The sequence below is a fragment of the Salvia miltiorrhiza genome, chromosome 1 (assembly GCF_028751815.1).
Source record: "Salvia miltiorrhiza cultivar Shanhuang (shh) chromosome 1, IMPLAD_Smil_shh, whole genome shotgun sequence".
Lineage (NCBI taxonomy): Eukaryota > Viridiplantae > Streptophyta > Magnoliopsida > Lamiales > Lamiaceae > Salvia > Salvia miltiorrhiza.
This window is the reverse complement of record NC_080387.1, coordinates 68498767-68524797: the sequence shown is the minus strand read 5'-3', so window position 1 is coordinate 68524797 and position 26031 is coordinate 68498767. Positions and strand designations below refer to the sequence as shown.

The 26031-nt window shown below is 37.5% G+C and overlaps 2 protein-coding genes across 4 annotated transcripts; both read right to left on the bottom strand.

Annotated features, from left to right (window-relative positions):
* Window positions 1-1024: 1024 nt before the first annotated feature.
* On the bottom strand, window positions 1025-24185 carry LOC131005369 (factor of DNA methylation 4-like). Of its 3 annotated transcripts, none has more exons than XM_057932302.1 (7): window positions 23913-24185; window positions 22836-23463; window positions 22528-22709; window positions 2837-2905; window positions 2470-2757; window positions 1879-2094; window positions 1025-1523 (listed from the first exon to the last, which is right to left on the bottom strand). In XM_057932302.1, the coding sequence occupies exons 2-7, from the start codon at window positions 23449-23451 to the stop codon at window positions 1293-1295; spliced, it is 1602 nt and encodes a 533-aa protein (XP_057788285.1). In that variant the 5' UTR covers window positions 23452-23463; window positions 23913-24185; the 3' UTR covers window positions 1025-1292. The 3 variants fall into 3 exon arrangements, with proteins under 3 accessions (XP_057788285.1, XP_057788288.1, XP_057788287.1); XM_057932305.1 differs by lacking the exons at window positions 22528-22709; window positions 22836-23463; window positions 23913-24185 and adding exons at window positions 3171-3331; window positions 3458-3659; window positions 4281-4470; XM_057932304.1 differs by lacking the exons at window positions 1025-1523; window positions 1879-2094; window positions 2470-2757; window positions 2837-2905 and adding exons at window positions 20344-20895; window positions 21240-21455; window positions 21833-22114; window positions 22194-22262 and having other exon boundaries at window positions 23913-24184.
* LOC131005398 (putative F-box protein At3g10240) lies at window positions 5354-6934 on the bottom strand. The gene has a single exon (XM_057932364.1). It carries the CDS (start codon window positions 6792-6794, stop codon window positions 5685-5687), a length of 1110 nt encoding a protein of 369 aa, XP_057788347.1. The 5' UTR covers window positions 6795-6934; the 3' UTR covers window positions 5354-5684.
* Window positions 24186-26031: the final 1846 nt, after the last annotated feature.

The window sequence follows — 26031 nt, the reverse complement described above, 5'->3', positions numbered from 1 at the left end:
TTCTCGATTTTTCGGTTTGATTCGGTTCTTTTTTCTTAAAAAAATTGATCTTCGGTTTGGTTCGATTTGGATTTTATAAAACCGAAGAAAATCAAAAATTGAATTATATTTATATCATAAATATAATATTTCAATAATAATTTTTTAACGTTGAAAGTAGTCGTAAAATAAACTATTTAACACAATTGTTCTTTGTAAACTAATTACGCCATTAGTCCACGAAAAATAATCATATTTTATCCATAAAAATTAAATTATTTATATTGCTGATAACTTTCTATTACATGGAGCCCACCAGCCGCCGGTCGCCAGCTCGAATCATTTTTCTGTTTTGCTTTTTTTTTTTTCTTTTTTTTTTTGGTCGAACACCTAAGTCGATCTGATTGACGAATCCGTAGTCGTGAATAGCTAACTATGAAATGACAATATTTCACTACTAATTATTAATAGTATCTGTGAAAAAATAAGAGATAATAAATTTATGATTCGAAAAGAAGAAATGAAAAATTCTTCCTTTAAATTCAACTTCACAATTTTTCCTTCATCCCTATGCATAAATAATATTATCGCACAAAAAAATAAAGGGATGATAACATTCTTGGAGTGCACACATGTTGAAATTGTTGCTTCGGAGCTTATCTGTTTATAATGTTAATAGTGACTATGATAATGCTTTCGTTGGGATGGAGGATCTCATTTGCAATCTTATTGTTCATGCCACACATAGCAAAACCAAAAATAATTATCAGATGCAGTTACAGGAATTTTCAAGTAGAGAAATTAATTATTCATCCCTTAATTTTACAAAGCTAGTTGTGAATTGTGAAATTGTCAACACGCTTCAGAGGTTCAACATCTATTTTCTTCTCAACATCTATTAACATCTTTTCATTTTCCCTCTTTAATTCCAAGATTGCCATCTCATTCGACCTAAAAAATGAAGTATTATCAACACTTCTACAGTAAATGAAGTCACATATAGAACATCTTGAAAAATGCTAAAATCGAAAATAAAAGTCACGTGTTACAATATCAAACTTTTAATTAATCCTCCACTCATAAATTCCCCTGCACCAGGCTACTAGTAACGCTCATGATTCATAAACAAAATCTCAACTTTCCACCTCATATGTTTTTGCATCACTAACATGCGGTGGAAATGATAGTTTATCTACTGTGAAGTATTAAGAGTCTTGCTAGCTCTCGCTGAAGTAAACAAAAAACGATAAGTGGAAGAAGGAGTCTGAGGTTTTGTGATGTTGGGATATATGAACTTGAAGAGGAACAAGCCTCTAACGTCTCTTGTTTTTAAGTGCGCTCCATTGCTTGATGATATATGCTATTCCTTCTTTCAGAGTTGCTCTTCTTTTCTCTTTGTTATTCCACAGCTCCTTCACTACATACCTACCGCTTGGATTATACTCATTCGCCTCCATCAAGGCTGTCGTCACTGCTTCATAGGCTTCTTCGCCTAACTCATTCCTCAGCACTGTCAGTTCCTCATCTTCTTCATTCAGGATTGTCTACACCACAGAGTCGAGGGAAAGAAATCAAATTGTTTAGCAGTCAATGACAGGGAAGAAAATAGTGCACATTATTTGTGGATTTTAAAGCATCAAAAGGCCATTTAGGTAAAGTCTGTCAAGATACTTTTAGGAATGGGCTAAAAATCAAGTTCCCAGCTAATATTTAAACATTCATTTTCTTACACAATTTTACATATCAAATTCATCTGCATAAAGAATGTTTTTCTTGTGCTTTGAGAGCTAATTGGCCACACATACTAAACATGTCATTTTCTATTAATGGGGATGTAATGTATAATAGTTCTGAAAATAAAGAAGCATTTTCATACTCTTCAATCTCAGCAATACATACCTTGTGACGTTTACCACCTTCAATTTCGATGATCTTGAGAGGGTGCCAATTAGAATCCCTTATGCGACTATCCCAATGCGAGCATAACTCAACAGCTCTGAGCTCTGGTTCACTACCCTTATACATCCTTTTGGCTGCTGGTATAAAGGCATTACTACTTAACTCTCCCATTCTCTTGACCCCAATGCTGACCCGAGCAGACACATAATTCATTTCCTATCAGAAAAATTTATTGTATATTTTAACAATTGACAGAAAACTGAATGCAGAGATAGTGCATATGTTACTGAAGTTCACAGTTCTTTACTATCATTTGGGGATTATTAGTGGGCAAGTGATGAATTTTGTTTCTAGAAGATGCTTCTACATCAGAAGTAAGAACTGCATGCATTATATAGTCTGTTCCAATCACCACATAAAACCCTTATAATGGAGCACATCAGCAGCAAGTACATAGAGAATCCAAATACTTTGTGATGTAGGAGCAAAAAAGTAGCACAGTTAGCATACACCTAGTGGTTAACTAATGTCTATCAAACATCGAAAATGAAGTTTTAAATATCAAATATGAATGAAATGTTGATTGCTTACATTTGTTAGTTCTTTCCGAGCTTCTTGCAATTCATCATTGGTTTTCCGTTCTTTGATAATAAGAGCTTGACAGAGTTGATCAAGATGTTGAAGTTCTTCTTCCTTCTCTTCTAGTTCTTGCTGTATGGAAAGAAACTTCTCTGACATGTCCTTGTCACCGTCGTCTCCCATATGCTTTACTACTTGCAGATTCCCCGTGAGACGTTGTATCTCCAACTTCAGCGCTTGCTTTGCATCAAGTTCTCTTTCTAAGTCAATCATTTTTCTCTGAAGCTTCTCTTTCTCTCTCTGAGAGAAACATTGATGCTTATGTATTGATTAAAACCTTAAATTCAATTGCACAAGTTATATAACAAAAAAGCAGCACCTTATGCTCTTCTCCCAAGATTAACATCTTTTCATCTGCCCTCTTTAATTCCAAGATTGCCATCTCATTCTACATGAAAAATGAAGTATTATCAACACTTGTACAGTAAATGAAGTCACATCTAGAACATCTTGAAAATGATATGCCAATATACTTGAGCAACATACAAGATTCAAGTTACCACTGTTATAACCAGCCTCACCATGATCAGGTATTAACTTAGCCATTAAAAAGGTGAGGTTCTGTAACACTTACTAAAGCAAAATCAATAATAAATCTAGTTGCAGTGAGTCCCGTTTCCCAATGAATGTGAGATGGAGAGTGGTAAATTTACCTGTTTCTTCTCATGGTTGAGCTGAGCTTCACGTTCCTCCAACTCTTGCTCCTCTTGCTTGAGCTTCTTCCTCTGAACTTCCAATTCCATGGTGATTCTGTCATGGTCCTGGAGAACTTTTTGGAGTTGATCACTGGCACTTTGTTGCAGTTTTCTTCTTTCTAATAGATGTTGCAAAAGCAAGATTCGTATCAGCTTTATTTGAAAACTAAAGAAATTTAACGACACAGAGAAATAGTTTGTTAGAGAACTATAAGTCTATAATCAACACCAAAAACTGTATATACCTTCATTGAAAGCTTGAACCATCTCATCCTTTTCGCTTATCACACTGCTAAGGGATATGGAAGTTTCTTTGTATTTGTTTTCCATGTCTTTCAGGTTCCTATTTTTAGCATCTATTGTATTTTCCAATTGGGAGAGTAGTTTGCTATTTTTAATCTGCTCCTCCTTTTGACATTGTCCTATTGACTTCAGATCTCCATGCTTCTGTAGATAGTCACCAACAACTTAGTTGAAATGACAGTGTAACAATTAAATTTTCTGATTTTCATTAATTTCATGTCAATAGCATCATGGAGGGGGAGCAATAGTTCAAATCCAAACACTAAAAGAGAAAGAAAACAAACATCAATAACCACAAGAGAAAACAAACATCAATAACCGATAAAGGGGGGGGGGGGGGGGAACCAAAAAAATGCATCATCCGTGTCAATTCGAAACACCATTTCGAATCGGAGGTTTCTCATTTGTACAGCAAGAACAGAACATCATCATACACGCCATACCATACCAGCCAGCCAATTTCCATCATCTAGCTTATTAGGATTAAAAAATAACCAAATATATGTATATATAAAATACTGAAGGATAATAGATAAACACACCATGCATCCTGTAAAAATGGAATATATGATTCTACCCACAAACTTAAAATTACAGCTAAAAAACCAAAAAAATAAAGTCACATTATTGCTAAAAAACCCAAAAACAAGTTCGAACAGAAGCGAGAAGAGAGCATCGTGTCTACGCATAAAATCACTAGAATTCAAAGAAGTGAAGTTATTAAATTCTAAAAATTACGTTTCAAAGGGAAAAAAATGCATTTACACTGTATAAGGAGACGCCACACGCCGCAGAGAAGGAAAACAGAAAGCGAAATCGCCACTCCGAAAGGAAGTTTGGAGTTGCGCAGAGAGAGAAAGAGAAGGAGAGAGAGCCTCAGATGCACTGCATGAGTGTCTCTGCACCTTTTCTCCGTCCCGTTCATTTTCCTTTTTCAGTAATTTAATTGGACACGTGGCGGATCTAGGTTGGTTAGCTGGTAAAGGAGAGTTTATATTTTACAAATATTCATGATAAAAAAAAAGTGTAACTTAATAAACTAGAACAAATGGAACAATTACTTTTGATTTACAAACTACATTGATTTTATTAAACTAACTTTATTTAATGTTGCACTTAAATATGAAAACAATAAATAAGGGTGTGAAAAATAAAAATATAAAAATTAATATTTGTTTAAAAAAATTGAACGCACTTTCTTACTATATGTGCAAAGTGAAAGGAAATTAAATTGGTAGGACAGATGCAGTTACTAATTAACAACCAAGTTCACCCAACAAAGAAATAAAAATAAATAAACAAAGGTAATCTCTCACACTAGTACCGAAAATAAAAGTCACGTATTACAGTATGAAGACATCCTCGACTCGATTCGATTATAATATTTATTTCAAGGATCATCACGCACAATTCGGCTAGTCCTTGCCAATAATTTATATTTGCATTATAAGGAACAAAAAGTAACCCAATAAAAAAAGAAAAAATAAATACCATTTAATCTAAATTGATAAATTCCCCTGCATGAAGGTCCTGATTCATTAACAAAATCTGAACTTTCCACCTGATATAACATGCGCTGGAAATAATAGTTTATCTATTGTGAAGTATTAAGAGTCTTGCTCCAATTATGTAGCTATCGCTGAAGTAATTAAACTAAAAACCAGATAAGTGGAAGAAGAATACTGAGGTTTTGTGATGATGAAGAGGAAGAAGCCTCTAGCGTCTCTTGTTTTTATGATATATGCTAATCCTTCTTTCAGAGCTCTTTCTTATTCCACACCTCCTTCTTTTCCGTTCTAAGTCTCTCTCTGACAAATAGTTTGTTAGGGAACTAAAATCAACACCAAAAACTGTATATACCTTCATTAAAAGCTTGGACCATTAAATTGTTTACACCCCTCATCCTTTTGACTTAATAATCTTTTCATGCCTGTACAACTTAATAATACAGTTGGACAAGATTGTTTTTCTTTTCTATTTGTGTTTTGAGTCAAACTGCATGCATTTTTCATTTCTAGAAAGGTAAGAGAGTTGAAGCCATGCAATTTTCATTTTCCACAATCATCTCCTTGCTGCAGAGGATAATTGATTCGGGTCCGAGCGTCCTACTTCATTGACTACTCAAATAATACAATAATTTTATTGCAATAACTGATTTTGATAGCAAACTTATGAAATCGAGTTGAGCGAGATTACATTCTCCATACCCAAAGTTTTGAGTGAGGAAAGAGTTGGGGTGAAAATGATGGCAGAAATATAGGTATCTCCTGTAGCAGCTTCTAATGCATGGACTTGTTGAGTATTTTTGGTGTTGTTGGAGTAATAGAGGAGAAACTCCTCCTCCAACAACATCAAGATGTCGCCATCTTTGAAAACCTTGATGGGGTAAATAGCCGGCCCCGGTGGAAAATCAGGATGGTAGATCATCACATACTCCTTGCTCCAAGATTCGTCGTCTCCATATTCCTTCATCAACCATATCTCAATCACCTCGTTACCTTCATCTTTATCCCATGCGAGGCGACAAGCACACAGGCAGCCCTGCAAAACGGACAAGTCCGCATTTCCACCTCGAGGAGGAGTGGAGAAGCGGCTGAAACACTCTGTTTCAACATCGAAACAACAAATAGCCTCACCCCATAACTTCCAATGGAGATTGCCCTTCACAAGTTGGCCAAAGCTCACGCCGTATGCGTAGTCGCAAAACACGCCAGAAGGCTTGGCGACGGTCCTCCATGTCTGTGTTGCTCCGAGGGTGTACACGTGGCAATGGGATTCAGAACGAGTCATACACACCACCTTATGCCGCCCACTTATTTTGCTCACTCCAAACCCACAAAGCAACTCCGACGCACGGATGGATTGTTGAGGGCAGCAAAGCTCGACGTAGTCGCGAGTGAGCGGATTGCATATGCAGAGAGATTTGGGCTTGGAGAATACAAGGAGCAGGCCGTTAGCAGAGGTACCTTTCACTTTTGCTCCTCGCTGAGGGATATCGAAATCTGCGACTGGAATGTAGTGACGATCGTGATCGTGATCGACTCCGTCTTCGTCTTCGTCTTCGTCTTTGAGATTGAAAACTGTTAACCGGGTTGAGTCGCGTGCCAAGACGGCTAGGGAGGGTTTACAGAGATAGGAGTTGACGAAATAATCAGTCTCGAGGAGATGGAGCCATGCTTTGCAAACGCACTTGCTTATTGCAACTGCTTCGGAATGGAGCCTTGAGAAGATATTGCTCATGATTTCAGATGGTACATATTTGAACAAATCTGGCTCCATTTTTTCGCACCTTTTTCTTAATATACTCCAATATGAGACAGACCTGTGAGGTAAAATTTTAACAATTTTACTTGTATATATATAGACAAGAACAATGCATTTGGGATCGCTATTTCAAAGATCCAGAATAAAAAGCAGAAAAAGCGGCGCGGCGCATATTTTGTGATTTCAGATTTTTTGGGCTTCTGAGAACGAATTAGTTTTTGTTAGAATCCAGAACGAATTAGTTGAATCATGATATTTTGATGATTGGTTGAGCAATTCAGATGGTGACCACAAAGCTGTGGGGTCCTCACCAAAAAAGAAAAAAAGAAAGATGACAAGAGAAATACTCCCTCCGTCCACTAATTCATGACCTAAGTAGCAAAACACGGGTTTTAAGAAAAAGTGTATTTTTATTAGTTGAGTGGAGAAAGGGACCCATAATTAATGTACTCCCTCCGTCCCAATAATCTTGTCCCACTTTCCTTTTTGGGTTGTCCCAATAATCTTGTCTCATTTCCTTTTTAGGAAAATTTTAGGAACTAATTAATTTCTAATTAAACACTATCCTACTTAATTCCCCCTCTAAACCCTAATTTATCTCTCTCTCTCTCTCCACACTCTCTCGCCTCTTCCTCTTCTCTACCATTCGCCGCCCCCCTCACCTCCGTCCTCTCTGCCGGCGTCGCCACCTTCCCACTAACCTTCGCCGCCCTCCCACCTCCGTCCTCTCTGCCGGCGCCGCCACCTTCCCACCGGCGCCCCCTCCCCCTTCCCTCTCTGTAACTCCACCAGTACCGCCTCCTCTTCCTCCTCTGTTCCACCGGCGCCCTCTCCCCCTTCCCTCTCTGTAACTCCACCAGTACCGCCTCCCCCCTTCCCCCTCTGTTCCTCCGGCACCGCCTCCCCCTCTTCCCCCTCCGTCTCTCTGCCTCTTTGAGGTCCATCTCTCTCTGTGAATTGAGGCTATTTGCACAGATCTAGTGATGAAAAGCCCTTGAGAGGTCGACGGAGCCCCAATCAGCACCGTAAAGGACGGAGGTAGGGCGGATGTAGTGGTGGACGACCCACGACGGTGACTTTGCCGAAAACATCTGAAGAGACATGGGTGGATGTAGTAGTGGGAGAGACATGGTTCAGTATGGCAGTGCAAGGGACCGATTGGGGCTCTCAGCCGAGGAAGGAGAAGAGAAGAGAGAGAAGGAGGTGCCGGCCTCCACTGCTCGCGGCGGCGGCGATTCACTGGAGGAGGAGCTAGGGCACGAAATTGTGAGTGAGTTTGGAGCCTTGCATCTTCTTCACACGAATTGGGAGATAGGACGATAATCTCGCCGGCCCTCAGCAGTGCCGAGGCCGAGAAGACCGGCGACTCGCCGGAGTTCCAGTATGATGCGGCGGCTCTGGGAATTGAGAGTTAGACGATAGGTTGTAGGCGGTGGTTGAAGGAGTTAATTAAGCTATACTTACTTTTGTTAAACATGTGGGACCTTCTTTTTTACAACAATAATTTCACACTCCTTAATCTCCGTGCCCAAAAGAAAGGGGACAACATTAATGGGACGGAGGGAGTATTGTTTATTAGTTGAGTGGAGAAAAAATGTATTGTTTTGGGACCCACCAATTAAATATAAATAAAAACTTACTAAAAATGGATAGGCCTTGAGTTGGTGGACGTCCCAAAAAGGAAAGAAGACCTTGAATTAGTGGACGGAGGGAGTAGTTTGTTTGTTTGTATTTTTTTTTGGGGGGGGGAGTTGGGGAGGAGGAGCAATGGGGTTTGACCTCACTGTTCACACACAGGAGGTCGCACCGCTTGGTGTCCCCTTGGGGACAGAGAAATAGTTTGTTAGGAAACTATAATCAACACCAAAGACTGTACCAACTAATAATACAGTTGGACAAGATTGTTTTTCTTTTTCTTTTTGTGTTTTGAGTTAAACTGTATGCATTTTTTTTTTGTAACGTATGTTACAAGTGTAGATATTTGCATACGTGTGAGTATATATATATATATATATATATATATATATTAAAATATGGTAGGTAAATTAGATATATATGATTCTAATATAATTTGTGTAATTAAATAACTTATTCTATATAGAATGTTATAATAATTATGAATTTGAAAATATTATTTTTAAATTTTCTCATCCTATTCATAGTGTTAGAATTTGAAAGTTCATTTTATTATATAATAGCATAATGATAAAAAAAAATATTTTTCCACCTAAACTATAGTTGTAAATTAATTCTTTTTTGTTTTGGGGAGGGGGCAACATCAGTTATTATTTTGGTTTGAAATTTTAATTGTTTGTTGGGTGAATTTGATCAAATTTATTTGTCAATTTATTAATATAATGTGTGTTTATCAACTTTAATTTTGTCATGTCATTTTTTATTTGGGTACGTGAAAATAAAATTCATGACCAATTCCGAAATTGACTAAAGTTTATCTATTAGCATTACAACTTTATAGAATTGGAAAAACACCAAAATTCACTAATAGTTTGTGATTTACAGCCAATTAACGTCTCAAAAAATATGTTGTGAAATACTGATCTACAAAAAATAATTAAAAGTTCCAAAAACTCTTTCTACACTAATAGAAAATTTGAAAGAAAAATATCTAGGTATTTTGGTAAAAATTTTAAAGAGATAATAGTGTTCACTAGATAAAAAAAGTTTTGTCAAAATCTTGATCATTCATTTAATGAGGCTCCAACTATAAAATAATTTCATAAAATAATTTCATCTTCATTTTAATGATACTATTTTTGTTAGAGCTATTTTATATAATATAAAAAACTTATAAAATTTTATTTTCTAAATATAATATTATAAAAAAATATAGATTATAATAAAATTTGGCTTGAGGATAGTCCCGAATCCTCATACAAGTTTAGCCCCTCTAGTGTAAATTTCTGGCTCCGCCACTGGTTGATTGGAATCCTTGATGATCCGATGGCTACTCTGCGCCGTGTCATTAGTTCTCTCGAGGCGAAGAAGTTGAGTGGGTTGATTGGATTCCTTGATGATCCGATGACTACTCTGCACTGCGTCATTAGTTCTTTCGAGACGAAGAAGTTGAGTGAAGAGGTTGCTGCTGCTTCTTCAAGCTGAGGGATCCATGGTCATTTTCTGTTTACTATTATTTTTTTATGCTTATGTGAATTTGTTGTGAGTGTTAATGGCGGATAGAGTGGAGAGGTCAGGGAGAGAAGGAAGCTTTCCTATTGGGCCAAGGGAGATGGTGCATTACTAGTATTATTATATATGTAGCCAAGTTTTTCAATATCTAAGAGGATTATGATTTTTTTTTTTTTTTTGATCATTTAGGGCGAGAGTTTACATGATAAATTTTGGGAACATAGTGTAGTAATTCTGTTCAATAAATGTGTTTTAAATGAATTGGAATGATTTGTACCTAAATATTTGAAAACACTTCGGCCAAATATATTTTGTTTCGGCATTAAAATTAAGAGGACCGAATTAGTTGAACTAGAAAAGCTCTAAAATAAATAGATAAACGAAAATGAAATAAAAAATAGTGCTCGTGTTTCTCAAAATACAAAAAAAAATAAACGAAAACTCATGGCAAGTACCCGTATAAAAATTCATCAAATAATACTCAAATTCAAAAAAACAAATCTGTATTTATAAGTTGTTGAATTATGCTTGAATTTAGATATATATACGTTGTGTTCATCACACAATATGACATAAACTTCTTTTTGTTTATCTAAAAAAAACGTAATATGTCTAAAAAAAAAGGTGATATATCTAAAAAAAAAAGTTCTACTAATATTTAATTAATTAATTTTCGCCGGAAATTAACCCAAACAGTCCTTACCTCAATAGAGGTGGGAATCTGTCCGACATGGCTTCCACCTTCCTACAACAACTCTCTCTCACACACACACACATACACACAATGCCTCAGACACTCGACGGCTTCCTACAACAGCTCTCTCTCTCTCTATCAAGGAAGCAGACCTGTGAAAGAAGTAAGAACACATCTTTTCAAATTAAATTCAATGCGTAATGTATCTCCATAAATTTCCAATTTTGGTTACATATATGGTGTATAAAGTGATGAATAATTAGTAATTTTCAATTTGGCAATCTGGAGTTTAAGAGAAAGCTTTTACCAGCCCAAACTTAAAAACGATAAAGAGAAGAAAGAAAATAAAACGATACTATTTCACATTAGGTGTATTTGTTTTTTTAGTAATAATATTATCCTTACTTAAAATGGAAAAAAAAAAATGAATGAAAACGAAGAACAAATAATACTTCAAGGCCATGGAAAACGTAGCAAAATGCATGAATATTTTCAGCCAAACACAATGTGACCTAGTCAACTTCCAAATCATGGGCAAGGATGCGCCGAGAATGAATCCTCAAGAATTGACTTTTCATGCTAGTGCGGGGCTTATTAGGGTGGACATATTAGGGTGGACATATTAGCGAAAGTGCACCACCGCAACCCTGGGCCTTCTTTTCTCCCATAATTTTTCAACGGCAAAGCTTAATATTTTGTGGTTTGAGAAAGAAAAAAATATACTCCTTCCATCCCAACTTTTAGTATCTAATTTTTCTTTGAGTAAAATTTTGAAGTAGCCAAAATGAAGCATAAAACACAATTTATGGCCACACATTGAAAAAATACAAATTTTGGCCATTTTTATTGATTTGGACGTTTTTGCCCTTAATGAGGCGGACTGGGTAGGATCAGGCACGCGGGTCGCGTGCCGGGTCGGGTTAGGCACTTATGGCACTAATAGTGCCATAAGTGCCATCGGAAATCCAAAATAAAACCAAGTAAAATAGTCATTTTGGCACTTATGGCACTAATAGTGCCCATAAGTGCCAACGAAAATTCAAAATAAAACTAAGTAAAATGGTCATTTGGGCACTTATGGCACTAATAGTGCCATAAGTGCCATACGTGCAGCACAAATACAGAAACAACAACATCATTTAAACCCTAAATGGAACATCTAAACCCTAAATGGAACATCTAAACCCTAGGGGGAATTGTGCACTTATGGCACTTATGGCACTAATAGTGCCATAAGTGCCATACGTGCAGCACAGATCAGATCAGCACAGATCAGATCAGATCTGATCTGATCTGCCGCCGCCGCCGCCTCATCATCCGCCACCTGACCAATCCCTCCTCCACGCGTTTCAGAGGATCGGATCTCCTCCACCGCCGCCGCTGTTGGAATAAATGGCTTTATTAGTCCATAATTACTTTGTAATTAATGGAATTAAATGGTATATTTGGAATCTACATTTTGAGTAGATTAATTTGGTATATTTACTTGTTCAAATCTATTAAGAATTGAATGAGTAATTAATGCTCAAAGATAGCCATTGAAGATGGAAATGTGGAGTGTCATCCCACATTGGAAAATTAAGGAAGTGTAAAGCTATTTATAAAGTGCTCTCCACCATAAAGAAACAATCAAGTGTGCTCCTCTATGGTGGACCTATGGTGCACCCAAGTAGGTTTTGACTTAGCCTTTTAAGGCTAAAACTCGATTCCTACGAGGAAGGTGCGAAGCACCTTCCGAGTCCGAGTCCGAGGCCGAGCACGTGCACGTCGCACTTGTCGCAATGGGCGCTTTGTAGGCGCACTTTGCACTTCGCTCGTTCGCGTCGTCGCGAGGAGCATTGAGGAGCCTTTAGTTTTGACAAATGAAACGGTGGCTCGGGTGACGTGGCAACATGGCTCGGCGGTTCGGTGACGTGGCAGAGTGGGCGGATGCTGACGTGGCACAGGCGGTTCCATGACATGGCGGATAAGGTCCGGGTGACGTGGCACAGGCGGTTCCGCTGACGTGGCAGGGCTGGGCGGCTGCTTGGGCCGAACCATTGCAATGGTTCGGTCATGGCACCCCTTGACCGAATGGCTGTGATGGTTCGGTCAAGGCCTTCTCCCAACAGACGCACCCTTCCACCGCACCCCTCTACATACTATAAATAGGCCCTCCAGGATGTGGTTCAAATCATTCCATTCACATCCTCTCCTATCATACTAGTTAGTGTTCATACTCAAGTCCCGAGTATCGAGCCGTTCGACCGGATAACGATCTCCTAGTGCTAAGGAATCGTCTATCGACCCTATACCGTTGTATCTTGGGGGCAATTACTATAGATCCGCAAGCACAAGAGCGGAAGTAATTTTGCCTTACGGAGAGAGATTTAATCTCGCCTCGGTTCTGCATTATTCTTTTATCGTCATCCTATTTTCTACACTACCCATCTACAATCGTAAGGCAAAATTAGTGTGGAAAGATGGCGACAGGAAGCAACACCAACAACAACAATGTTCCGCCCAACAACAATGCTCCACCAGTTCCGACCAACGTTCCACATGCTCCAGCACCTGCTGCTGCCGAAAAGCCGGAAAAATTCGCAGGTTCTGAATTTAAACGTTGGCAGTCTAAGATGCTGTTTTATCTTACTACCTTGAATATGGCTCGTTTTGTGAATGAATCTCCTCCAACTGTGGGGGAAGACGAGACTGATTCGCAACTGCGGATAGCATATGATGCATGGCATCATAGCGACTTTCTGTGTCGCAACTATATTCTGAATGGGCTAGACAACACTCTCTATAATGTTTACTCTAGCGCCAAGACGTCCAAGGAACTATGGGACTCCTTGGAGACGAAGTACAAGGCAGAAGATGCCGGCTTGAAGAAGTTCATAGTCGGTCGTTTTCTAGACTTCAAAATGGTCGATAGCAAAACCGTTGTGGAGCAAGTGCAAGAATTTCAACTGATCCTGCACGACATTCTTGCCGAAGGTATGGAATTGTCTGAATCTTTTCAGGTGGCCGCGGTGATAGAGAAATTACCACCACATTGGAAGGACTTCAAGAACTATCTCAAGCACAAACGCAAGGAGATGGGACTTGAAGACTTGATCGTTCGCTTGAGAATCGAAGAGGACAATAGAATCTCCGAAAACAAGACGAACAAAACTTCCATGGAGGCAAAAGCAAACCTAGCCGAGTCTAGCAACAAGAAGAAACGCAAGTTCAAAGGCAAAAATCCCGACTCAAAAGGTCAGAAGAGGATCAAAGGAGATTGCTTCAACTGCGGCAAACCTGGCCACATGGCGAAAGATTGTCGCAAACCGAAGAAAGACAAGCACAATGGTCACCATCAAGCCCACGTGACGGAGACAAAGTCTGTGCCCCTCGACTTAGGCGAACTTGACTTGTGTGCCGTCATAGACGAGGTCAACATGGTCGGGAGTCCAAAAGGATGGTGGATCGACACCGGTGCTACCCGGCATATCTGCGCCGACAAGACAATGTTCTCCTCGTATGAAGCTCTCTCCGGCGACAGAAAGCTGTATATGGGCAATTCTACCTCATCCTCTATCATCGGAGTTGGAACCATTGTGCTCAAGATGACGTCGGAACTCAAGATAACCCTACAGAAGGTGCTGCATGTTCCCGACATTCGCAAGAACTTGATCTCAGGATCCGCTTTGTGCAACGCCGGATTTAGACTAGTGTTTGAAGCAGGCAAAGTTGTAATGACCAAGAATGGTCACTATATAGGAAAAGGCTACCTAGATAATGGCCTTTTCAAGCTTAATGCTATCCCTGTACTTGTACGTGACAATGAAATAAAGAAAAATGTTTCTTACTTGGTTGAGTCTCCTAATTTATGGCATGATAGATTAGGACATGCAAATCTAAATACACTACGTCGTTTAGTAAATTTAGACTTATTGCCAAAGATGTCTTTCAATCAACATCAAAAATGTGAAATTTGTGTTGAAGCAAAAATGGCAAAATCTCCTTTTCATTCAGTGGAAAGATCAACGAAACCTCTTGAATTGATTCATACCGATCTATGTGATTTAAAACTTGTGCAAACAAGAGGTGGAAAGAATTACTTTATAACATTTATAGATGATTGCACAAGATTTTGCTATGTGTATCTTTTGAGAAGCAAAGACGAAGCATTCGAAGCTTTCAAAACATACAAAAATGAAGTTGAGAATCAACTTAACACCAAGATCAAAATGATTCGAAGTGATCGAGGTGGCGAGTACGTTGCACCTTTTGAGGAATTTTGTCGTGAAAATGGCATTATTCATCAAACGACTGCACCTTATTCTCCACAATCAAATGGTGTTGCAGAACGAAAGAATAGAACATTGAAAGAAATGATGAATGCTATGTTGATAAGCTCAGGCCTACCACATAACATGTGGGGGGAAGCTATTCTTTCGGCTAATAAAATTTTGAATAAATTACCCCAAAAGAAACAAGAGAAAACTCCATATGAATTATGGAAAGGAAGGAAGCCGTCCTATAAATATACAAAAGTGTGGGGGTGCTTAGCAAAAGTTGAAGTACCTAAACCCAAACAAATAAAAATAGGACCCAAAACTGTTGATTGCATCTTCATTGGATATGCAAACAATAGTAGTGCGTACCGATTCTTGGTACACAAATCGGAAGTACCCGATATGAATGAGGGAATTATTATAGAATCAAGAAATGCCATATTCTTTGAAAAAATATTCCCCAAGAAAGAGAAGAATGATATAAGTTCGAAAAAGAGAACTTATGATGAAATTTCGCTTAAGGACAACGGACCAACACGTGAACTAACACCGCAACCAAGACGCGGAAAGCGAACAAAAACTGCGAAAACCTTTGGTCCGGATTTCGTAGTTTATACTTTAGAAGACGAACCAAAGACAATCAAGGAAGCATTGTCTGGTCCTGATGCCGATCTATGGCGTGAAGCTATCAATAGTGAAATCGAGTCAATCTTATCCAATCACACTTGGCTTATTGTTGATCTTCCTCCGGGAAATAAACCTTTGGGTTGCAAGTGGATTCTTAAGAAGAAATATAAAGCCGATGGATCTATTGATAAGTATAAAGCACGTTTGGTAGTTAAAGGCTACAAACAAAAGGAAGGATATGATTACTTTGATACATACTCTCCAGTCACTAGAATTACATCCATTAGAATGCTACTTGCTATAGCAGCATTATATAATCTTGAGATACACCAAATGGATGTAAAAACTGCATTTCTAAATGGAGATTTAGAAGATGAGATATATATGGAACAACCCGAAGGGTTTGTGATTCCCGGTCAAGAAAAGAAAGTTTGTAAACTTGTAAAGTCTTTGTATGGACTCAAACAAGCTCCCAAACAGTGGCATGAGAAATTTGACCAAGCAATGATGGCAAACGGATTCAAAATCAATGAATGTGATAAATGTGTATACATTAAAGGAACATCCGACAATTTTGTCATTGTTTATCTCTACGTTGATGATATGCTAATTATGGGCAGCAACAATAAAATAATCATACAAACCAAGGAGATGTTAAAGAGAAACTTTGACATGAAAGATATGGGATTAGCTGACGTGATTCTAGGAATTAAAATCCTTAGAACACCCGAGGGAATAGTCTTATCACAATCTCAGTATGTTGAGAATGTACTTAAGAAATTCAAAGCTTTTGATCTGCCTCCGGCTAAAACACCTGTTGACTTAAGTATACACTTAGCCAAAAATCGAGGAGAACCCGTATCACAATCGGACTATGCTAGAGTTATAGGAAGCCTAATGTACTTGTCAAATTGTACAAGGCCAGATATAGCATATTCGATTAGTAAATTAAGTCGGTTTACAAGTAATCCCGGGAAGGATCATTGGACCGCATTGACAAGAGTGTTGAGATACTTAAAGCACACAATCTCTCATAGTATACACTATTCGAGATATCCCGCAGTTTTGGAGGGATATTGTGATGCCAATTGGATATCCGACACTAAAGACTCTAAATCCACAAGTGGGTTCGTATTTACCATTGGTGGAGGAGCAATATCATGGAAATCTTCTAAGCAAACATGTATAGCCCGATCTACAATGGAATCGGAATTTATTGCTTTAGACAAAGCCGGCGAAGAAGCCGAATGGTTAAGAAACTTCTTAGAAGATATTCCCTGTTGGGAAAAACCTTTGCCTCCGGTTATGATACATTGTGACAGCATGGCTGCTATAGGGAGGGCAAAGAATAGTTTGTATAACGGTAAGTCACGACATATTCGTCGAAGACATAATACCGTTAGACAATTGATCACTACAGGAATAATGTGCATTGACTATGTAAAGTCAAAAGACAATATTGCGGATCCGTTTACTAAAGGTATTAATCGTGATCAATTGTATAAAGCAATAAAGGGAATGGGATTAAAATCCACACGTTAAGAACTTTCATAGTGGTAACTCAACCATGATGACTGGAGATCCCAAGAACATGGTTCAATGAGACAACTAAATTATGGAAATTCAAGTTGAGCACTTGAAACTTTCAAAATCCATTCTCATAGTTACTCAAGTGCAAAGCCTGCAGCTTGTGGTAAAGGGTAAGCCATCAAAAGCTTTTAATGATTCCTATAGCCTTATTAGGTGGAGTATGGCAGGATACTCTTTATAGGAGATCACCTATACAAGTGAAGAAGTGGGGCCGCTTCAAATTATCAATAAACACTTGTGAATCCAAGAAATGGTCCAAGGCCGAAATGGACACAACGTGAGAACGAAAGATATTAGATCTATTATTGTGTGTATGTTGTTGACTAGGTTTACACAAAAGTTGACCGGTTCAAGACATCATGTTCACCGAGCAACGAGTAAATCCGATGGCATTACACTAAGGAAGGTTCAAAGCTAACAACTACCTATCCTAATGCAATAATGGATCGTCGGGACTTAGTTTTTTGCATTTGCATTAATCATCATTCATGTGGGGGATTGTTGGAATAAATGGCTTTATTAGTCCATAATTACTTTGTAATTAATGGAATTAAATGGTATATTTGGAATCTACATTTTGAGTAGATTAATTTGGTATATTTACTTGTTCAAATCTATTAAGAATTGAATGAGTAATTAATGCCCAAAGATAGCCATTGAAGATGGAAATGTGGAGTGTCATCCCACATTGGAAAATTAAGGAAGTGTAAAGTTATTTATAAAGTGCTCTCCACCATAAAGGAACAATCAAGTGTGCTCCTCTATGGTGGACCTATGGTGCACCCAAGTAGGTTTTGACTTAGCCTTTTAAGGCTAAAACTCGATTCCTACGAGGAAGGTGCGAAGCACCTTCCGAGTCCGAGTCCGAGGCCGAGGCCGAGCACGTGCACGTCGCACTTGTCGCAATGGGCGCTTTGTAGGCGCACTTTGCACTTCGCTCGTTCGCGTCGTCGCGAGGAGCATTGAGGAGCCTTTAGTTTTGACAAATGAAACGGTGGCTCGGGTGACGTGGCAACATGGCTCGGCGGTTCGGTGACGTGGCAGAGTGTGCGGATGCTGACGTGGCACAGGCGGTTCCATGACATGGCGGATAAGGTCCGGGTGACGTGGCACAGGCGGTTCCGCTGACGTGGCAGGGCTGGGCGGCTGCTTGGGCCGAACCATTGCAATGGTTCGGTCATGGCACCCCTTGACCGAATGGCTGTGATGGTTCGGTCAAGGCCTTCTCCCAACAGACGCACCCTTCCACCGCACCCCTCTACATACTATAAATAGGCCCTCCAGGATGTGGTTCAAATCATTCCATTCACATCCTCTCATATCATACTAGTTAGTGTTCATACTCAAGTCCCGAGTATCGAGCCGTTCGACCGGATAACGATCTCCTAGTGCTAAGGAATCGTCTATCGACCCTATACCGTTGTATCTTGGGGGCAATTACTATAGATCCGCAAGCACAAGAGCGGAAGTAATTTTGCCTTACGGAGAGAGATTTAATCTCGCCTCGGTTCTGCATTATTCTTTTATCGTCATCCTATTTTCTACACTACCCATCTACAGCCGCCTCATCCTCTACTCCGACGAATTCTGCCGCTGACTTCTGCTCGGCGCCGCTGCGATCAGATCAGCTGCGATCAGATCTACTTGGCACCGCCGCTGCGATCAGATCAGCTGCGATCAGATCTGCTCCGGTGACTTCTGCTCGGCGCCGCTGCCGCGTAGCCGCTAGAGAAAGAGAGAGGGAGATGAGAAGGAGAGAGGAGATAGCGCAGCCGCTGGAGAGAGAGAGGGAGATGAGAAAGAGAGAGGAAAGAGAGAGAAGGGTAGAATAGTCATGACATACAAAAAATGGCTAAAATTTATGTTTTTTCAAATGGTGGACAAAATTTGATGTTGTATGTTGAATAGGGTCATTCGGCCCTATTGTTTCTATTTCTTTTTTGGGCGTCCCACATTTTGGTATCCATTTCTATTTTTTGTAAAAATAGGTGGGTCCCTTAATTTGCTTTAATTGTTTTAACACTCACATAAAAGGTGGTGGGACCCTTATTCCACTCACAACACACTAATCACTTTATTAAAACTCGTGTCACTCTTAACTGAATACTAAAAGTCGAGATGGAGGGAGTATCTTTTTAAAATTAATGGGGCTATGTGAATTTATTAGTGTTCATATTTGAATCTACATAGATAATTCTATCATTTTAATCTGGGACTATAGGGTATGTTAGTGCATCTATAAATACTTTTTATTATTTATGAATAGGGGTGAGCAAAAAATTCAAAATCTAATGACCGAATCGATTCAAACCGAAATTTTTAATTATGGTTCGATTTTTCTCGATTTTTCGGTTCGATTCGGTTCTTTTTTCATAAAAAATTCGATTTTCGGTTTGGTTCGATTTGGATTTTATAAAACCGAAGAAAATCAAAAATTGAATTATAAATATAATATTTCAATAATAATTTTTTAACGTTGGAAGTAGTCGTAAAATAAACTATTTAACACAATTGTTCTTTGTAAACTAATTACGCCATTAGTCCACGAAAAATAATCATATTTTATCCATAAAAATTAAATTATTTATATTGCTGATAACTTTCTATTACATGGAGCCCACCAGCCGCCGGTCGCCAGCTCGAATCATTTTTCTGTTTTGCTTTTTTTTTTTTTTTTTTTTTCCTGGTCGAACACCTAAGTCGATCTGATTGACGAATCCGTAGTCGTGAATAGCTAACTATGAAATGACAATATTTCACTATTAATATTAATAATTAATAGTATCTGTGAAAAAATAAGAGATAATAAATTTATGATTCGAAAAGAAGAAATGAAAAATTCTTCCTTTAAATTCAACTTCACAATTTTTCCTTCATCCTATTCCCTATGCACAAATAATATTATCGCACAAAAAAAAAAGGGATAACATTCTTGGAGTGCACACATGTTGAAATTGTTGCTTCGGAGCTTATCTGTTTATAATTTATACCATGATAATGCTTTCGTTGGGATGGAGGATCTCATTTGCAATCTTATTGTTCATGCCTCAAATAGCAAAACCAAAAATAATTATCAGATGCAGTTACAGGAATTTTCAAGTAGAGAAATTAATTATTCATCCCTTAATTTTACAAAGCTAGTTGTGAAATTGTCAACACGCTTCAGAGGTTCAACATCTATTTTCTTCACAACATCTATTAACATCTTTTCATTTTCCCTCTTTAATTCCAAGATTGCCATCTCATTCGACCTAAAAAATGAAGTATTATCAACACTTCTACAGTAAATGAAGTCACATCTAGAACATCTTGAAAATGCTAAAATCGAAAATTGATAAATTCCCCTGCACCAGGCTACTAGTAACGCTCATGATTCATAAACAAAATCTCAACTTTCCACCTCATATGTTTTTGCATCACTAACATGCGCTGGAAATGATAGTTTATCTACTGTGAAGTATTAAGGGTCTTGCTAGCTCTCGCTGAAGTAAACAAAAAACGATAAGTGGAAGAAGGAGACTGAGGTTTTGTGGTGTTGGGATATATGAACTTGAAGAGGAACAAGCCTCTAACGTCTCTTGTTTTTAAGTGCGCTCCATTGCTTGATGATATATGCTATTCCTTCTTTCAGAGTTGCTCTTCTTTTCTCTTTGTTATTCCACAGCTCCCTCACTACATACCTACCGCTTGGATTATACTCATTCACCTCCATCAAGGCTGTCGTCACTGCTTCGTAGGCTTCTTCGCCTAACTCATTCCTCAGCACTGTCAGTTCCTCATCTTCTTCATTCAGGATTGTCTACACCAAAGAGTCGAGGGAAAGAAATCAAATTGTTGAGCAGTCAATGACAGGGAAGAAAATAGTGCACATTATTTGTGGATTTTAAAGCATCAAAAGGCCATTTAGGTAAAGTCTGTCAAGATACTTTTAGGAATGGGCTAAAAATCTAATATTTAAACATTCATTTTCTTACACAATTTTACATATCAAATTCATCTGCATAAAGAATGTTTTTCTTGTGCTTTGAGAGCTAATTGGCCACACATACTAAACATGTCATTTTCTATTAATGGGGATGTAATGTATAATAGTTCTGAAAATTAAGAAGCATTTTCATACTCTTCAATCTCAGCAATACATACCTTGTGACGTTTACCACCTTCAATTTCGATGATCTTGAGAGGGTGCCAATTAGAATCCCTTATGCGACTATCCCATTGCGAGCATAACTCAACAGCTCTGAGCCCTGGTTCACTACCCTTATACATCCTTTTGGCTGCTGGTATAAAGGCATTACTACTTAACTCTCCCATTCTCTTGACCCCAATGCTGACCCGAGCAGACACATCCTTCATTTCCTATCAGAAAAATTTATTGTATATTTTAACAATTGACAGAAAACTGAATGCAGAGATAGTGCATATGTTACTGAAGTTCACAGTTCTTTACTATCATTTGGGGATTATTAGTGGGCAAGTGATGAATTTTGTTTCTAGAAGATGCTTCTACATCAGAAGTAAGAACTGCATGCATTATATAGTCTGTTCCAATCACCACATAAAACCCTTATATTGGAGCACATCAGCAGCAAGTACATAGAGAATCCAAATACTTTGTGATGTAGGAGCAAAAAAGTAGCACAGTTAGCATATACACCTAGTGGTTAACTAATGTCTATCAAACATCGAAAATGAAGTTTTAAATAGCAAATATGAATGAAATGTTGATTGCTTACATTTATTAGTTCTTTCCGAGCTTCTTGCAATTCATCATTGCTTTTCCGTTCTTTGATAATAAGAGCTTGACTGAGTTGATCAAGATGTTGAAGTTCTTCTTCCTTCTCTTCTAGTTCTTGCTTTATGGAAAGAAACTTCTCTGACATGTCACCGTCGTCTCCCATATGCTTTACTACTTGCAAATTCCCCGTGAGACGTTGTATCTCCAACTTCAGCGCTTGCTTTGCATCAAGTTCTCTTTCTAAGTCAATCATTTTTCTCTGAAGCTTCTCTTTCTCTCTCTGAGAGAAACAATGATGTTTAAGTATTGATTAAAACCTTAAATTCAATTGCACAAGTTATATAACAAAAAAGCAGCACCTTATGCTCTTCTCCCAAGAGTAACATCTTTTCATCTGCCCTCTTTAATTCCAAGATTGCCATCTCATTCTACATGAAAAATGAAGTATTATCAACACTTGTACAGTAAATGAAGTCACATCTAGAACATCTTGAAAATGATATGCCAATATACTTGAGCAACATACAAGATTCAAGTTACCACTGTTATAACCAGCCTCACCATGATCAGGTATTAACTTAGCCATTAAAAAGGTGAGGTTCTGTAACACTTACTAAAGCAAAATCAATAATAAATCTAGTTGCAGTGAGTCCCGTTTCCCAATGAATGTGAGATGGAGATTGGTAAATTTACCTGTTTCTTCTCATGGTTGAGCCGTAGATTCTCATTTTCATTCTGAGCTTCACGTTCCTCCAACTCTTGCTCCTCTTGCTCGAGCTTCTTCCTCTGAACTTCCAATTCCATGGTGATTCTGCCATGGTCCTGGAGAACTTTTTGGAGTTGATCACTGGCACTTTGTTGCAGTTTTCTTCTTTCTAATAGATGTTGCAAAAGCAAGATTCATATCAGCTTTATTTGAAAACTAAAGAAATTTAACGACACAGAGAAATAGTTTGTTAGAGAACTATAAGTCTATAATCAACACCAAAAACTGTATATACCTTCATTGAAAGCTTGAACCATCTCATCCTTTTCGCTTATCACACTGCTAAGGGATATGGAAGTTTCTTTGTATTTGTTTTCCATGTCTTTCAGGTTCCTATTTTTAGCATCTATTGTATTTTCCAATTGGGAGAGTAGTTTGCTATTTTTAATCTGCTCCTCCTTTTGACATTGTCCTATTGACTTCAGATCTCCGTGCTTCTGTAGATAGTCACCAACAACATTGCCTGAGTGAAAATCCCCATCTCGAGCCACCCAACCGTATAGCTTCTTCGCATTCTCTTCATCTCCAAAATAGTCCCTAAATCCTTGATGCCGAGCCTCATAAGCCTTCTCAAACCTTAAGGCATCATACAGTCCGAGCCACTCACGTTTAAACTCTATTATTGCATACCCAGAGTGACCCTTAAAGTTCCACAAAGGGATTACCCTCACAGGATTGAACCCCTCCTTTCTTAGCTTATCCCTAAGTACCGAGCCACTCTGTCCAACATAACGCCCATCGTTCCACTGGACAGGAACGTTTGCCACGACTCCCATCCATGGCCATACATAGAGCTCATTCATGTCACAGCTCTCACTTATATCAGTATCCCCTTCCGATAAGTCAGACATCTTCAACAATACCTGCAGTAGTTGCATAGTGTGAGGATTGGGGATAAGAAGCTTGAAAACAAAGAAGCTTGAAAAGTACTTAGTTGAAATGACAGTGTAACATCGAAATTTTCTGATTTTCATTAATTTCAGGTCAATAGCATCATGGAGGGGGAGCTATAGTTTAAATCCAAACATTAAAACAGGAAAACAAACATCAATAACCACGAGAAAACAAACAACAATAACCGGAAGGGGGGGGGGGGGGGGGAAACAAAAAAATGCATCATCTGTGTCATTATCGAAACACCATTTCACACTGGAGGATAATAGATGAACGCACCATCCCTGTTAAAAATGGAATATATGATTGAATATATGATTCTATCCACAAACTTAAAATCGCAGCCAAAAAACGAAAAATAAAACCACAGTATAGCTAAAACAACCCAAAAAAAAAGTTCAAACGCATGTACACTCACTGTATAAGGAGACGCCGCAGAGAAGAAGAAAAAAAAGAAGCGAAATCGGCACTTAAGTCTTAGGGTTCTTCGACAGAGTTGAGCAGAGAGAGACAGAGAGGGCGAGAGAGCCTCAGCTGCAATGCATGGCTGTAACAGTGAGCGTCTCTGCGCCTTTTCTCCGTCTGCAAAATTCCGTTCATTTTCCTTTTTCCTTTCTCAGTAATTTAAGTGGACACATGGCGGATCTCTATTGGTTAGCTGGTAATAATTACGAAAAGGGTATACATTCTGACAAACAAAGGATAATTTTGGCAGTGATATACCACATTTACCCCTTTCAACTTTCATACGGTCTCCTATTTATATCTTACAAATGTTCATGATAAAAAGTGCAAGCTAAGAAAATAGAACAAATGGAACAACTCTTATAATATACTACAAATTACATTATATCATGCCAAATTTAAAAATGCAATATATAGATCTAAATATAAAATAAAATTGAAAATAACATAAAATTATTGAGTTATCCCACACTAATCATGACTTTTGTCGTTGTATAATTGTATTCAACTCTAGCGAACTCATTCTCCACATTGATCTCTAATGATTAATATTTAAAGATGCAATGGATACTAACACAGAAAATGCCAGGGTTCTCAAAAAAAAAAAAAAAACATGTTACACAATTCAACGAGGATCAAATATCTATATTTACCCTTTTTTACGTTCATCAATGTACATATCTCATGTACATTTTTTTAGAAATAATTTTTTTCCAATTTATTTTTATTTTTGTTAAAAAAAATTGTCTTCTCGTAATATCAATTTTTATTATTATGAACTCCTCTTTATTTTTTTAGTTTTTCAATATTCAACTTAAATATATTCAATTGAAATTAATTTTTTATTATATTTATAAATATGATAAATTGGGTCAGTATTACATTGCACGAGATGCAAATATTACTTCTATAAAATAACAACCCTAATAGCTGAAGGAATGGTGTTTGTACTATCGTTTTAGTCATGTTGAACCCTTGCACTACAAGAAAAAGTGGCATTTAGACTTCAATTATTGGTGATTAATTAACGTCATTAGCAACCCAAATAATGATCAAAATGATTTTATTTTATTTTTACTTTTCTAACGATAAAAAGTTCGCACATTAATATCAATACTTTCTATAATTAGTCACGATAACGATTTTTTAGTTTTTTAATTTTATTTATTTATTATTATTTTAAATTCAATCGTTAATACTAAAATTTTAATAATTTCAAAAAATGATCGTTAATATTAATTTATTATTATTTTTTTTAAAATCAATTGTTAATATTTTTTTATATTTTTTGTGTATTTTAAATTGATTGTTAATATTTTTTTTAATCAGTGAGATATTTCTTAAACTTTTTAAAACAATGATATTAACTTTTTTAAACTTTGAATAATTTTTTTATTTTTTATTGTTTTAAAATCGATCATTATCTTAATCGTTACTCCTCTGCTGGCATCACCAATCTTCTCGTATCATTCAGACAAGTTTCGATATCCTACTCTGCTCCTCATATTATAAGGATATGCATGAATAAGACTGCATATTGATGGAGATTTTAAAGTAATTGATAGGTGTTAGTTATATAAATAATATGTTTCTTTTTTACAGGTGATCACTTGAAAAAAACTTTAAAGTTAATCTTGCTCGACTTAGAGTAGTTTCATGTATAGTGACCTATTGGAAAGTATATCAATTGTGTGCATCCTATTGAGGAGGTTAATTGTGATTGACTTGAAACAGTTCCATAAGTGGCAACCCACTAGGAATATGAAGACATGTCTTATTAAGAACAAAGTACATTAGAAAGGCTTGAGAGATACGTCGGGTTGTTACAATTAAAATTTATTTTATCTTTTCTTAAAAATAAAATTGGGTCTTTAAAAATTGTAGACGGTTGAAAATTAAAATCAAAATTAATATTTATAGTGATCGATTTTTCGATTGTAAATCGATCGTTAAAACTAATGATCAAAAATTCGATTGTTAAAATACGAAACGACCATCCAAATAATGACACATCAAAACGCTCATTAATTCAAATCAGTATATATTTTTGGACTTTTAATTTATAAAGAGCA

What these genes read in the sequence shown, in the direction of transcription:
- LOC131005398 (XM_057932364.1), bottom strand. Translation starts at nt 6,794, where the DNA reads ATGGAGCCAGATTTGTTCAAATATGTACCATCTGAAATCATGAGCAAT.
- LOC131005369 (XM_057932302.1), bottom strand. Translation starts at nt 23,451, where the DNA reads ATGTCTGACTTATCGGAAGGGGATACTGATATAAGTGAGAGCTGTGAC. An exon ending in GGTTCAAGCTTTCAATGAAG is followed by an intron (nt 22,710 to 22,835) that starts GTATATACAGTT and finishes AACATCTATTAG; the next exon opens with AAAGAAGAAAACTGCAACAA. An exon ending in CTCGGAAAGAACTAACAAAT is followed by an intron (nt 2,095 to 2,469) that starts GTAAGCAATCAA and finishes TTTTTCTGATAG; the next exon opens with GAAATGAATTATGTGTCTGC.